Raw genomic sequence first — 16492 nt, forward strand, 5'->3', positions numbered from 1 at the left:
TCTTGAAATTATGATTATCCATTTGATGAGGATCTGAAACTTATGCATTGCCCCTGACAAAGAAATAGCCAATTATAATTAGCAATCAATACTAATCAGGTTCTGCTGTAGGAGTAATTTGTTGTTGTTGTTCACTGCAGTTAAGTCTGTTCCTATTCATAGCTTCTCTATATAGGGTTTCCTAGGAGCCACTGGTGGGCTTGAACTACCTACCTTCTGGTTCGCAGTTCAGTGCTGATCTTACAAAGCCACATGAGGAGTTCATAGGATTAAATAGTACCTATGAAACTTCTCCTTGGAGGCCAAGATGGCTAAACTTTTTCTCTTATACTTCAAACATATTGTCAGGAGGGACCAGTAACTGGAGAAGGTGGAGGGTCAGAGAAAAAGAAGAAGACCCCCAACAAGATGGATTGGCCAAGTGGCAGCATCAATGGACTCAAGTGTGGCAACAGTAGTGAGGTTGGCCCAGGATCGGGCATTGTTTCGTTCTGCTGTGCATAGGGTCGCTATGGGTTGGTATCGACTCAATGACACCTAACAACAACAACAACATAAAACTCCTATTTAATCCTTTGTGTCCTGTAATCATTATAGTAGTAAAATAAATATTGGGGAAAATAATGTTACAAGTAAATGTAGTAACTTTTATTTAATAACAATATTAATATTCTCAAATTCATATAACTTTACTTTTACCATAACTGAATCTATAGCAATGTGTGTACTATCTTGATATCTTTTTTCCTTGACTTTTACAGCCATTTGTAGACACCCATGTGGAAAAAACAGGGACTGTGTTGCCCCAAATATATGCAAATGTAAACCTGGTTACACTGGTTCTAACTGCCAAACTGGTAGGTACAACTCTCATTAATTTGCATAATGAATTCGAGTTGACAATCAGTGTTCTAAAACATTGAATTTATTTTATACAGCTGTATGCCACCCTGAATGTAAAAATTATGGAAAATGTGTTAAGCCTAACATTTGTGAATGTCCTCTAGGACACAGTGGAGCAACCTGTGAGAAAGGTGACCAAATAAATTTAAAATTAAGTAATATAACCAAAATAAAGTACTTAATTAAAAAAATGTTTTCTAAAGACAATTCAGTTTACTGTGTATATGATTTATTGTTGTTAAGTGCTATCGAGTGGGTTCCAATTCATAGTGAGCCATTCTAAGGAGCAGGCTAGTGGGTTTGAACCGCTGACTTTCTAGATATCAGTCGTGTGCTTGTCCTAGAGAATCACACAGTGACCCTCTATAGGGTTTCTGAGGCTGTAAATCTTTACGGGAGCAAAAAGCCTCACCTTTCTCCTGCGGAATGAACTGCTGACCTGGAGGTTAACAGCCCAGCTCATAATCCGCTACACTACCAGCGTTCCTTTGTGTATACTTATATGCATTCATTAATGTTGGAGAGGAACTATGAGTTTCACAACTGCTTGTTAAAAGTAATTTTATTTGTAGATTTTAAAAACTTAATGTTTCCCAAATCAAAGCTTGTACAAGCAGAAACTTTTTTTTTTTGTATTTGGCAAAGTTATCTCCTGTAATCATTTCTTGAGAATTAGTAGTTGAATGTTCTTAGGTACTATCAACTTGTGCTGACTCTTAGCCACCTATGCCCAGCAGAACGAAACACTTCCTGATCCTGTGCCATCCTCACAGTTGTTATGTTTGAGTCCATTGTTGCTGCCACTGTGTCAACTCGTCTCATTGGGGGTCTTCTTCCTCTTTGTCAACCTTCAACTCTAGTAATCATGATGCACTTCTCCAGGGACTGGTCACTCCTGATAACATGTCCAAAGTAAGGATCATTCTGGCTGTACTTCTTCCAAGACAGATTTGTTTATTCTTCTGGTAGTCTGTGGTAGTTTCTATATTCTTCACCAACAACATAATTCAAATGCATTGTTTCTTCTATGGTCTTCCTTATTTATTGTCCAACTTTCACATGCATATGAAGCTATTGAAAATACCCTACCTTGAGTCAAGCACATTTTATTCCTCAAAGTGACTTCTTTGCTCTTAACACCTTAAAGAGTTCTTTTGCAGCAGATTTCTTGATTGCTGCTTCCATGAGTGTTGATTGTGGATCCAAGCAAGATGCAGTCTTTGACAACTTCAATTTATCCTCTATTTGTCATGATGTTATTTATTCCTCCAGTTGAGAGGATTTTCATTTTCTTTACACTGAGATGCAATCCATACTGATCTCATCATTTGCGCTCACAAGAATAAATGTCAAGTTTTTGTTTGTGTTTTATTCCTCTCCCTCCCTGAGTCCAGAGTCCCCAGTTGCTCCATCTCTCCATGTCATCGTCTCTGCCTCCATTTATGGCATCACTGTTTCTCTGAGTAGGGTCCCACATTCTGCTCTTCTCACTTGATGGTTCCAGGGATCTCTGCTCCTGGACTCCAAAAGCAACCACTCACCTCCTTTTGTTACAAAACATTTACCTTTACATTTCTGACCCTCACAGTCAGTTCTGATAGAAATTATTCACTATTGTACCACAATAGTGCCATCCCCATCTCCTTTCATCAGCCTCGTCCCAACAGATTGGAAACTACTCCGTGGAGATTCTACCTTCCCCCTCTGGAACCAGGCTCCCTCTTGAAAGTTTGTAAGACAGTCACTTCTTGCCTCTGTAGCCCACCCATTTTGGGTAGCCAATGTCTAAGTTGCCCATCCCTGTCAAACCTGTGTACTGAAGGGTTAGGAATGAGCCTCGCTGTAAAGATTTGTTCCCTCTTTTGAGCTACTACATCCATAAGTATAGGTCAAGTTCATCAAATTGTAGTGGATTACTTTCCACCCTCTTTCTTCTTCTAATAGAGTTCTGATCATCCAGCCATTGAATCAGGTCAAGTGGGTACTCTCTGCAAGTATGGGTGTTCTTGTGCATCTCCCTTCACTTCATATCAGCCAGATGCTTCACTCTCCACTCTAGTCCTCTGTGGCCATGTCACTGTCTCTAGGCCCAGGAGTCCCCTAGCCTTGCCATACTGCTGGCCAATGAGGTCTCAACCTGGGTTAACAGGAGTCTATTGAATGAGGATGGACTTAGCTCACAACTTCATTGCTGTTTTTCCCCCACTTCCCCTTATCGGTGACCAACGTAGTCACCAGCCAGACCACATGCCAGGTCATGTATTCCCCTTAAGTCTTAGTCTTGGAAGGGGGTTGCTCTGAGGGGACCTGACTACTTGCCTTGATGGCTCCTGGGTGAACAGCTTGCTTGTTCTTGTAGTAAATCAGACTACCATTATTGTTTTTTTTATTTTTCCTGCCAGTCTTTCTTTCACAAAATATCTTCTGTTCTTCTATCCGATCCAGGCTGGTCTACTTGTCCTTTCAAGTGGAAATTTCCCACCTCAGAAGAGGGAATAGGGTTCAGGATTCCACCTATGGTCTTATGCAATGCAAAGGCTCTGTAGGAAGCCTCCTTCACTGGGCAAGTTCTAGCCCCTTTAAGGTATTCCTATCAGTTATAGGCTGAAGACCTTCAATCTTCTTGTGATGCTTTCTGCATCACTGAATGTTTTGTCCATATAATTCTTCAGTGTTAATCCTGCATCATTCAATACTTGCCCATAGCATCCTTCAAAATCTAATTATAAGCTGCCAATTCACTTCTATAAATAGGTTAGCATTAAGCAAAGGATACCTAATTATTGATTGACTTATCAAATATATCATTCCAATGAAATGCTAATTGCCAAACCATAGACATCAGGTAATTAGAAGAAATTAAAAATGTGATCTTCTAAGTATGCTACAGCCTGATAATATCATTGCTTTGTTTCAAATATAGAATAGAGAATGTTTAAAATGGCATATCTAAAATGGATGATGTTTTAAAGAAAAAATTTGCTGCTAATTTTTAGACTAATATTTTAAAAGAATATACTTTGGTAAGGAGGTCTGGTATGGCACTGTAAGATGAGAACTGAATTGCCAGCTGCAAGCTAACTGCAAAGTTGGTGGTTCAAGTCCACCAGCTGCTCCTCAGAAATCTTATATGAGGTCACTGTGAGTCAGAATCCACTCGTCTGTACTTTACACTAACAATAACATGCTTTGGTAGATGATTGATACAGTTGCTAATAAACCATGAGTGACGTTACATACTTAGGACTGCCCCATTGGCTTTCTAAGGCTGTAAATTTTTACAGAAACAGACTGCCACATATTTGTTCTGTGGAGAAATTGAGTTTGAATTGTTAACTTTTTGCTTAGTAGCTGAGCACTTAGCCACTGCTTCATCGGGCTTCTTTCATAGGGTGGTGGTGGTGGTGGCGATGTGCCGTGGAGTTGGTTCCGAGTCATAGCGACCCTATACAGGGTTTCTGAGGCTGTAAATCTTTACAGGAGCAGAAAACCTCATCTTTCTCCCACGTAACAGCTGGTAGTTTTGAACTGCTGACCTTAAGATTCACAGCCTGATTTGTAATCACTACGCTACCTGAGCTCCTTTTTCATGGGGTAAGGATGCATAAGTCCAAGTCTCACTTTTTAAAAGAAACTTAAGGTCATGCATATATCAAGTTAAGCAAAAGTTTTTAAAACCAAAGCATGCTGTGTATATATAGTCAGTATTGCAGAGCTGAACTTCACAGTAAGAGGGGCACTCTCATTATAAATTGCCCTTAATTGTGCCTGTGCATCATAATTACAAACTCACATCTTTTACTAAGAACTGACTTAATAACATAATCTGTGTCTACAGAACATTGCAACCCACCGTGTCGACATGGTGGCACATGCCTGGCTGGCAATCTCTGCACTTGTCCTTATGGTTTTGTAGGACCAAGGTGTGAAACCAGTAAGTAAAGCTCTCTTGTAATCTATTATCATGATATTGCTTCTTTGACTCAATGATGGCTAACATTAAGTGAGATGCAAACCTTAAGTAAAAAACATATATTTGTAGTTGATTACCATTGCTATTACCATCCAGAACATCACTAAGAACAACCACAAGTGAGCATTACTAAGATTAAGAAGTTTGTTCTTTGAATAGCAGGAATTACCATTTGTTATTTGCATATCAATCTATCTTATTTAATTCACATTTATGACTACTTTCATCAGCAACTAAAAATTTTCCCTTAATAGCCACACTTATTTACTGTTCAGTTCATTCTCCTTTTCCCATTTCTATTAGAATAATAATAATCATTGGGATACTCAAGCTCAAATTCAAAGCCAAAATATAAATTATGCTTTATTTTTCTTTCTGATACGATTCATTAGCAGACGTGATTGGTAGTTATACACTGGGTAGGTAATAGCTAACAATATTACCATTCCAAGTCTTATTATCTTTCCTTTATTCTTATTTTTTATCTTAGTGGTTTGTAATAGGCACTGTGAAAATGGAGGTGAATGTATTACACCAGATGTTTGCCAGTGCAAGCCTGGATGGCATGGACCCACCTGTAGTACAGGTAAAAAAATCAGAAATGTTGTCAATGAACATATCTGTCTTAGACTGGGCTTTCTAGAGTGTCAGGTCCTCAGTGGAAGAGAGAGAGCTTTAACTATGTGTCCATTAGAGTGGGATCAGCACACCCCCCCAAGGAAACATCCTTTCAATTGATTGGCTGCTCATAGCCAATCATCATACAGTTAACTATGCTTGTACTAGATTTCAACCCCATGAGAATAACCACATCTTACCTGATAAACCATTGGGAATCCTGGCCTAGTCAAGTTGACACAGAACCTAACTATTACAATGTCTATTAAAATAAACTTGAAATGTAGCAATGTCCTACCTGGCAAGAGTGGTATAAAGTTGTTATTTCAGATGGATTTTTTTAAAGCATCCAGTTGCTGTTGAGTTGATCACTCATTGTGATCCTTTATATATCAGAGTAGAAGTAAGTTCTACAGGGTTCTCAACCGCTGAGTTGTTTGGAAACAGATGGCTTTCTGAGGTGACTCTGTGTGAACTCGTAACTTCCAACTTTTCAGTTACTTAACTATTTACAATATCCAAGAACTTCAGGTTTTTAAAAGTCCTAACTCTAATCCACATTCTTCATTCTTATATTAGACTGCACATTGTCTGCTCCACTATAATCCAATCCCACTCCACCAACCCACCACCCCCTTTTTTTTTAGACTTTATAGTTCTCTCATACCTGCCTGCCTTATGGTGGAGAGAAACATCTTTTTTTTTTTTTTTTTTTTGTAGTTGAAAAAGGAAGATTTTTCTAATAATTTTATTTTGTTGAGAACCTACACAGTAAAACACACTTCATTAGTTTACAATTTAGTGTTACTGTTGGCATTCTTTGAAATGTACAACCTTTTTCACCATCCTTGAGAAATAGATCTTTGATGCACCTACTATGTTAAGCTTTTTGACCACAGTACACATTAGGAGCAAGGATGGTACTGTATGATAAGCACTGAACTGCTAACTACAAGGTCAGCCATTCAAACCTGCCAGTCACTCCCCAGGAGCAAGATGACACTTTCTACTCCTGTAAATATTTGCAGCCACAGAAACCTGATGCAAGGTCACTATGAGTCCTAACTGACTCTGTAGCACCTAACAGCAGCAGTAACAACAATTAACAATGCATATATTTGCCACTGAATATACAAGCAATTCTGAATGAAGTAGACACTCATCATATTACCGCTAGTATAACTCCATTTATTTATCAATTTCAGGTTTGCTTGTTTGGCTGCAGTGTTTGTACTTATCCATACACCTTGGGAATTTTTCAGTGTCACTCAAGTGAATATTAATGATTACCAACTATGTGTAAGGCACGAAGTAAAAGTAGAGGCTAAGGTCAATATAGGAGTACTGGTGTGGTGCTGTGTAATAATTCCTTGGACTGTAAGGTTGGTTTGAACTGCAAGGTCGGTGGTTCAAGCTTACCAGCCACTCCTTGGAAGCATACAGGGTCGCTATGAGACACTTTACAACAACAGCAAAGTCAATATAATTTCAAGGATAATTATTAATGAAGGAGACGCGGATTACATTTATAAAAAATGACTGTGCTATCAGTTCAGCTGTGATGCAGTTGTTATTTTTGCTAAGTACTATTGAGTCAGTTTTGACACACTGTGACCTGTGTTTGGGTTTTCGAGGCTGTACAATTTTTCGGAGCAGAAGGCCTCGTTTTCCTTCAGCAGAGCGATACCACTGACTGTTTTTATCTAAGGTGCCACCAGCACTCCTGGGTTAGGAAATAGCATAATTGGTGCATCGTTCCTTGGAAGCAGAGAATAAACTAATTCCAGCAAATGAAGTTTGTAAGAAAACAGTGTCTAAGGAAGTATTCGGAGAAAGAGTAAACTCTAGGTTGGAAAATGGGATTGGGGATGCTTTTCTAAGTGGGCCAAAGGAAAAGAATTAAAAACAGAGAGTGTTATTTTTTGAATGTGCTAGGACTTGCCTACAGTGTTATTGTGTGAATGGAGGGTGACTTAGTGAGTTAAACAGTTAAACATGGTCAAACGCATTTGAGCAATTAGCCACCATCCAGTGGCTGCTGTTGAATTGTGTGTTTTGTTGTTGTTGTTTTTTTACTTCTTATCGTTTCTTCACTTTATCAAGCCCATTCTGAATTCTAATCATAGCCTCTACATCCCTTGCTATTATTTTTAAACTTAATGAACATACATTCAACACTATTACCCAGTTATTTCATAGCTCTTCTTTTATGTTTGACAAAGTCTAATTAATTATAGGTTATGGGTTTTGCTTGCAGTAAAAATGAAATATTTCATTATGCACAGTTTTGTACTTCTGTGCAGTTGTCTTTTTCAATAATAAAACTTTTATGGTCTGTTTCTCTCCTGCTGTTCATTAGCTTTGTGTGACCCTGTTTGCCTCAATGGCGGATCCTGTAATAAACCAAACACTTGCCTCTGTCCAAATGGATTCTTTGGTGCACAGTGTCAGAATGGTAATTATCATTTCTTTATAAATGTCAAAGGGAAAGTTATTCATACATAGAGCTTTGAGTTAACTCTATGAAATAATCTTCTAAGGGGAAGATGCTATTTATTTCAGTGCTGAATTTCCTCAGAAGTTGCAGGTTTGGCCACTAAATGATATTTTATATAAATATATCAATGTTATTATATAAAAAGGTTAACTTTCCCAAACACATGCTTGACTTGCAACCTTGTCACTTGACTGTATGGTTTTCTAGGTGTGAGAAAAAAAGCAGTTCTCTTGCAGTCTATTATAATTCAATAGCATCATTTTTGCTGCCTTCACAGCAAAAAAATAGTTGATTTATGGTCAATCTAATACCCACTACTATCCTATGATCTCCTGAATTTAGTTTCATTAAATATTTATGAAGAGCTAACGATGCACAACAATATGCAAGGTGATATGGGAAATAAAGATCCATCATGTTCCCCCTTCCTGACTTGCTATTTGTGACCCCTTCCATAATATAATTAACGTTGTAGCTTCCATCAGAATAATGGTAGTGCTCTGAGGCTGACAGGGCAGACATGAATTAATGTCAATAGATGATATTTAAAATGCGCTTTCTACATCTTCATACTTATTGAATTTTGACAAAATGCAGAGTCGGTATTTTATGTAGAACATGACACAATTTATAAAATCTACACTTTTTTTTTAACCATGTCATACTTTAATATACAATCCTCCCCCCTCCCCCCTTTTTTTGTGGTTTGTAGTTTTGCTAGTGTTCTCAGGATAATGTTGAGGCAGAAAAGAAACCATCACTGTAAGATAAAATAGAGAGAAATAGAAAATGAGTTCCTCTTCCTCTAATTCAGATGTCTTAAAGATAATATTTTGAGCAATGAAAAGAAGTAAAGATTAAGTTACCACATATCTTGAAAATGAAAAGACTCTGACTAAACCCATGCCAAAGTGTTACAGATGTCACTGTGAGTGGAGAATGTAAGAAGGGAAACAGAGAAGCTTACGCTTCTTCTGCTTCTCGTGGTGGTAGCAATTGGTGGTTATGTGCTGTGGAGTTGGTTTTGATTCATAGTGACCCTGTGTAGGTTTTCCGAAGCTGTAAATCTTTAGGGGAACAGAAAGCCTTATCTTTCTCCAGCAAAGTGGCTGATGATTTGAACTGCTGACCTTGTGGTTAGCATGACTCATAACTCACTACGCTACCACAGTTTCTTACTATTTTCAGTAGATTGAAACTATAGTGAGAAAAACTCTTTTTTCAAAACTTATATGCCAACCTATATAACTGGATAAAGAGTCCTTGTGTGGTGCTGTAAGATAAGCACTGGACTGCTAACCACAAGGTCGGCAGTTCAAACCCACCAGCCGCTCCTTGGAAACCATATTCATGGTTCTTGTGAGTCAGCACTGAGTTGATGGCATGTAACAACAGCAGAAACATAACTGGGTAAAGGAAGACATACCTAATTTATTAAATTGAATTCAAAATTATCTGTTGAATGTAGAGCCTTGTAATTAGAGCTTTGGAAACAGCTTGTTGTAATGCATGAAAGCAGGTTTGGGAATTAGCTAGCCTCTACAAGTAACAGGCACGAGCTATAGAAATTTCCTTACACATTTTAAGCCTCAGACTTAGTTTGACCTAGATGGTGGAGTCCTGGTGTGGTGCTCTGGTCTAATGCATCAGACTGCAAAGTTGTTTGAACTGCAAGGTTGGTGGTTCAAGCTCACCAGCTGCTTCTTGGAAACTCTATACAGGATCACTATGGGTAGGAATCGACTCAACAGCACTTAACAACAACTACAACAGATATTTGTAAACTGGACATCCAGTGGCCTACTGGAACCTACAGTGGAAAACTAGCACATAGACAATCACCATAAGTCATTTTATTATTTTCATTAAGACATGATATGGAAGATGCAGGAATAAAACACGAACAAAAACTTGACATTTATTCTTGTTAGGACAGCTGGTGAGAAGGGAACTGGCATGTATGCATCTAAAGCAATTGAATAAAATCAGGTAGAATATTGCTAAAAACAAAAATGAAGAGCATATATTGGGTGTGGAGTTCTGGTGTGGCACTATAGGATAAGCACTGGATTGCTAACCACAAGGATGGTGTCTCAAACCCATCAATCCCTCCTCAGAAAGCCTTTACAGGGTTTCTATGAGTCAAAATCGACTGTCTGAAACTTAGTAACAATATACTGTGTGTGCTATTGAATTTCAAAGGAAAAAGAGGAATTGTTATAGAAACATCAGAAATGAGCTTGTCAATTTTATTAATGAGGAAGGTTAAAAAATGTATGGCTGGAGAGATGTTTAAATATACCTCCCATTTTTCTTACTCTCTATAATGCCATGCGCCCATTCCATATGAAGAGTGAGTGCGAATTACTTGACTTACTTTGGGGTTTGGTAGGAGATTAGTCTGTGTCCTAACATGCCCAAAGCAAATGTGTGAGGGTAGATTTCCACATAAAGCTTCTTTTCCAAAAATTTATTTGTGGTGTGCATGACCAAGTTTAAGATTTATGTCTTTTTTCAAATGTTTTTTTCCCAATTTTTATGTATTGTTATATTAATGTGGTATTTATCACTATAATCAAGTCTTTGTGAATATTTATCAATTTTAGCAAGTCTTCTAAAGATTTCTTTTTTTTTTTTTTTTAACATTTATGATCATTGGCATTCCCCTCAAGTTATTTTGAAATTTAAATAATTGATTTTCCCTATAAATACAAATAATCTTAAATTAGAGGAAATGGAGGTACATGTCTACATTAATAAAAAGTCCTAGTATCATATCATGTGAGCAAAAGTGGACTCCAGCTTTAGTCTGAAAAGATTCCGTCTAAAAGGGTAGAAACTATTCACTCACTAAAAGCATTCAGTTATATTGTTTTGTAGCTAGGATAATTTTTCATTTTCATTGATAAATTGCTTTGACACTGGAGGAATTTTCCTTACTGTGTTTGGAAATAAAGAAAGCAGGTATGCAAATTAGGAATCAGCCTCCATCAACACTATAACCAAAATTAGTTTTAACATACATTAGTAAAAGACTAAACTAATTCTTAAACCTGAGTAGTACCTAAGATTTCAGAAAGTTATTAACCCATTATGTTAGTATTTAGGAATAGATTTTTAAAACTCCAAAAACTCAAGGACAGGTTGCCTGGATATTATTTTACAAACGTTTCACTTCCATATTTGAAAGAGATATGAAGCAATACTAGTCATTTAATAAAAGATGATAAATACCAGCTTCTGAATTCCACAGAACAGAATTATATGCACAGACGACTCTAGTAAAAAAGTATTCAAGGTTATCCAATGACTTATTCCTAACAGAAGGAGCTCTGGTAGCATAGTGATTAAGAGTTGGGATGCTAACCTCAAGGTCAGCAGTTTTAAACTATCAGTCGCTTTGTGGGAGAAAGATGAGACTTTCTGATCCCATAAAAATTTACAGCCTCAGAAACCCTACACAGGGTGCCTAAGAGTCAGAACCAACTCCACAGCACACAACCAACCAACCAACCAACCATTCCTAACAAAACCAGGGCTTTATTGTTGAGGTTTGTACCAAGCCTTCATAGGAATAAGTTACATATAAAACTCTACCTTCATTACCTCAGTAGGCATTCAAAAGTTTATTTTAAAATATTTTAAAATTATTACATGATGTTGTTGTTATGTGCTGTGGCGTTCGTTCCAACTCATAGCGACCCCGTACAGGGTTTCTGAGGCTATAAATCTTTACGGGAGCAGAAAACCTCATCTTTCTCCTGTGGAACAGCTGGTAGTTTCCAACTGCTGACCTTGAGGTCAGCAGCTCGATTTGTAACCACTACGCTACCAAAGCGCCTTGATAGGTTGTTGAAATTCTTCTAATTTCCATGAAGACATTTATTCTTTTATTTTGAGCTAGGTTCAGACTTATTTTCTATGGTTTGCCCAGATCATTGCATTCTTTAATTCAAAGTATAGTGGAACCGAGGTTAAATTTCACAATACATGCACTATAATACCAAAGACTCCATTTGTTATAGACATTTCAGCAATACATTTCAACTTGCGCTAACCCACTAGCAGGTTATAGCTACAAGCATTGGATTTTATGATTTAGAAAGGACCGTTTTAATGACTTGCAGTTGTGATCTTTTATTTTAATAGCACATCCCTCTGCCTTATGGCCTTATAGATAACAAGTACACGATGCTACATAGAGTACATAGTAATTGAATATGCAGTGTTCACAGATTGCTGCCTTGTACCCTTTCAGCTATCTGTCAGCCTCCCTGTAAGAATGGTGGCCACTGCGTGAGAAATAATGTGTGCACCTGTCGTGAAGGATATGCTGGCAGGAGGTGCCAAAACAGTAAGAAACTCCTACATGTATTTGCCAAATACAGGTAAAGCATTCCCAAAACAGTTTCTATAACCCACTAGCATGTGTGGTGGTGCTGTGGATCAGCACTGGACTGTGGATCACAAGGTCAGCAGTTCACGCTCACCAGCTACTCCTCAGAAACCATATACAGGGTCCTTATGAGTAAGAACCGACTCAACAGCACTTAACACCATGGAGTCAATTGTGACTAATGATTATATAGGACAGTGTAGAACTGCTCTATAGGGTTTCTGAAACTATAAATTTTTATGGGAGGAGACACCTTCATCTTTCTCTCATAGAGCAGCTGGTAGATTTGAATCACCAACCTTACAATCAGAAGCCCAGTGCCTAACGCACTGCACCACGAGGGCTCCTAGGTTTCTATGTTTTGTTGTTAGGCATTGTCAAGTAGGTTCTGACTCACAGTGACCCTATTACAACAGCACTAAATGCTGCCTGGCTCTGAGTCATCCTCATGATTGCTATATTTATATCCATTGTTGCAACCACTTTGTTAGTCCCTTGGGCTGAGGGGTCTTCCTCTCTTTCATTGACCCGCTACCCTTTTCCAGGGATTTGTTCCTCCTGGTAACATGTCCAAAATATGTGAGATGAAGTCTCACTATCTTTATTGTTAAGGAATATTCTGGCTGTACTTTTTCCAGGACAAATTTGTTTGTTCTTCTGGCAGTCCATGGTAATTTCAATAATATTTACCAACACCATAATTCAAATGCATCGATTCCTTAGTCATGGTTCAGTTTTCACATACATCTGAGGAGACTGAAAATACCATGACTTGGGTTATACTCACCTTAACCTATATAAGGACTAATATTTCATGCTTTTATCTTAAGGCATCTGTGATCCTATATGCATGAATGGAGGAAAATGTATGGGACCAAACATTTGCTCGTGTCCTTCTGGATGGAAAGGGAAACGATGCAACACCCGTAAGAGGAATGCTCTTAAATGCTAAATCATCCTTCGTGAGAACATAAGGGATTTAAAGCAAAGAACATTTTCCTGTTTTTTGTTTGTTCATTTTTGTTTGTGCTTATTTATTTGCTCATGTTTTAGAGATATAATTTTAAACTAGAAAGAGTAAAATGCCAAGCCCTATGAACTCATTCTTTCAGAATAGCAGAAGAAAAAACAAATTCCCTTCTATGATATTATTATCTGAAATCAGCAACTACTATAGTGTATTTGTGGAAATTAAAAATGGAAAGCAACAGAAACTTTCAAAAGTTGGGGATAAGTTGAATCATAATGCATGTAAATAATGGAATACTATATAAACATTAAATTACATTTTCTAAGAATGTGTAATGCCATTGGAAAATATTCTTGATAAAACACTAAGGGAGAAGATCCTTGAATCATTTGACTTTTAACCATCACCTCAGTTTTCTTTCTTTCACTTTTGTTTGTAGTAGAATTAGACTAATAGCTAAATTTCCAACTTGTTTATATTTGCAGCTATCTGCTTTCAGAAATGTCAAAATGGTGGTGAATGTATTGCTCCAAACCTGTGCCATTGTCCTGCCACCTGGGAAGGAATGCAGTGCCAAATACGTAAGCTTACAGGATTTGTTTCTAATAAACATTACAGAGTCCTGGTGTGGTGCCATAGGATAAGCACTGGATTGCTAACCATAAGTCAGAGGTTCAAACCCACAAACCACTCCTTAGGAACTCCTTAGGAACGCAATACAGTCGGAACCTATTTCTGGCACTTAACAACAAACACTGTCAACCTGTATCTGCAAACATTTTTAAAGTTTGGTTTTAGAAACAAAAAATCTTAGTCTATTTAATGTCCATTTAAAAGAAGACAATCTGGTATGATATATAAATATTCTGTGTGTCATAAACCAAAATCAAGCCCGCTGCCATTGATTGGATTTCAAATCATAGTAACCTTAGAGGATAGAGTAGAACCGTTCCATAGGATTTCCAAGGCTGTCCAGGAGCAAACTGTTTCATCTTTCTCCCACAGAAATGGGTTTGAACGGCAGACCTCGTGGTTAGCTATCCAGTGCTTATCCTGTAACTCCACACAAGGATAGTGCCACAAATTGTTGTTGTTAAGTACCATCGAGTCGATTCTGACCCATAGCAACCCTGTATAGGATTTCCAAGGAGCGACTGGTGAGCTTGAACCGCCGACCTTGAGATTCACACGACTTTGTAGTCTGGTGCATTAACCCACAGCGCCACACCAGGACTCTGGTCTTTTTGTCACCAAAGAAGTTCTCTCTGGTGAATCAAGGAAGGTTTTAACATACAGTGAAAAATTTTCGTCACAATGTAGGATAAATACATTTCCTTTTGGGAAACATTAGAAAATATAAAAAAAGAAAATTAGTCCCTCAAAATTCTAACACCCAGAACTGATTTGGGGAACTAATTCAGTATTTTAATATATTTCTATATAATAATAATTATAAATTTTTACAAAGAAGAGATCTTTGGGTATGTTGTTGTTGCTAAGTGCCATGGAGTCGACTCCATTTCTTATCAGCAACATAGAATTTCCGAGGAGGGTCTGGTGGGTTTGAACTACCTACCTTGGAGTCCTGGTGTGGCACTATGGTTTAATGCACCAGACTGCAAAGCTGTTTGAACTGCAAGGTCAGCAGTTCAAGCTCCCCAGCTGCTCCTTGGAAATCCTACACAGGGTTGCTATGGGTAGAAACCAACTCGACAGCACTTAACAACAACAACAACCTTGTGGTTAGCATTCCATTGCTTATCCTACAGTGCCAGGGGAAAGCAAAATTTAGTGTGGTTTTTCCATTATGAATGTTTGAAATACCTTGTTAAAATAGTAACAGATTAACTGTGAGAACAAAATTGTAAATTAGGGTTTTTTTCAAATGATCAATAATCACATAATTCCAAAACTGATTGAAGTGTATTGTAAATTGAAATTACACAATCACAACAAGACTATGCCTTGTCACTAGAAATACCTTCTGACCTTTTACATCTTGTGAAGCACTCTCCTGTCCTTCATGCAGTCAGAAATATTTCATTTGATTTTGGTGATTCTTGTGCTTAGTATTGTGGTGGTGGTAAGGGCTGTCAAATCAGTTCTGACTCACAGGCTTTCAGAGGAGCAACTGGTGATCTTGGACTACCGACCTTGCAGTCCAGCGCATTAATGCGCAGTGCCAAACCAGGAAAAATAGAATTAAAAATAAAGGAAAAATTTTAAGAACTTTTTGAAGTTTCCTTGTGTCATGCTGATGTTAAGTGCCCTCAAGTCGGTTCTGCTGTTGGGTTTGAACCACAGACCTTGTAGTTAGCAGTGCTTATCCTATAGCACCACACAAGGGCACCTTATAATTACAGCTATTGTAATCTATATTTTTCTTATCACAGAAAAATGTTATCAAAGCATTAATTAAAAGCTAGTACTTAGAGGAAAAACATGTTCACAAATGTCAAGAATTCTTATTAGAAGTTGTTGTTGTATAAGTGCCATCTAGTTGGTTCCGACTTATTGTTAGGTCCTGTTGATTCAGTGCCTACTCATAGTGACCCTATGCACAACAGAAAGAAACACTGCCTGTTCCTGGGCCAACCTCACAATTGTTCCTACGCTTGAGTCCATCAATGCTTCCACTTTGCCAATCCATCTTGCTGTGGTCTTCCTCTTTCTCTGACCCTCCACATTACCAAACATGATAGCCTTCTCCAGTGACTGGTCCTTTCTGACAATGTCTGAAGTATGAGAGATGACGTTTGGCCATCCTGGCCTCCAGTAAGCTCTCTGGCTGCACTTCTTCCAACACAGATCTGTTGGTTACTTTAGTAGCCCATGGTACTTTCAATATTCTTCTCCAACACCATAACTCAAATGCATGAATTCTTCCATGGTCTTCCTTATTCACTGTCCAACTTTCACATGCATATGAGGTTATTGTAAATACCATGCTTGGGTCAGGCACACCTTAGTCCTCAAGCTGACATCTTTGCTCTTCAACACTTTAAAAAGGTCTTGTGCAGCAGATTTGCCTAGTGCAATACGTCATTTGATTTCTTGACTGCAGTTCCCATGAGTGTTAATGGTTGATCCAAGAAGAATGAAGTCCTTGACAACTTCAATCTTTTCTCCGTTGAT

General features: G+C 38.0%; 1 protein-coding gene across 1 annotated transcript in view; it reads left to right on the forward strand.

Moving 5' to 3' along the window:
• The window catches only part of VWDE (von Willebrand factor D and EGF domains), a 125156-nt gene that overhangs the window by 58617 nt on the left and 50047 nt on the right, over window positions 1-16492 (forward strand). Inside the window, exons 22-29 of the mRNA XM_006834386.1 lie at window positions 762-857; window positions 939-1034; window positions 4742-4837; window positions 5367-5462; window positions 7854-7949; window positions 12250-12345; window positions 13218-13313; window positions 13843-13938. Of these exons, the coding sequence (XP_006834449.1) occupies window positions 762-857; window positions 939-1034; window positions 4742-4837; window positions 5367-5462; window positions 7854-7949; window positions 12250-12345; window positions 13218-13313; window positions 13843-13938 (768 nt within the window). The remainder of the gene's footprint in view (window positions 1-761; window positions 858-938; window positions 1035-4741; window positions 4838-5366; window positions 5463-7853; window positions 7950-12249; window positions 12346-13217; window positions 13314-13842; window positions 13939-16492) is intronic.

Source organism: Chrysochloris asiatica, unplaced genomic scaffold, assembly GCF_000296735.1.
Source record: "Chrysochloris asiatica unplaced genomic scaffold, ChrAsi1.0 scaffold00010, whole genome shotgun sequence".
In the NCBI taxonomy this organism is placed as follows: Eukaryota; Metazoa; Chordata; class Mammalia; order Afrosoricida; family Chrysochloridae; genus Chrysochloris; species Chrysochloris asiatica.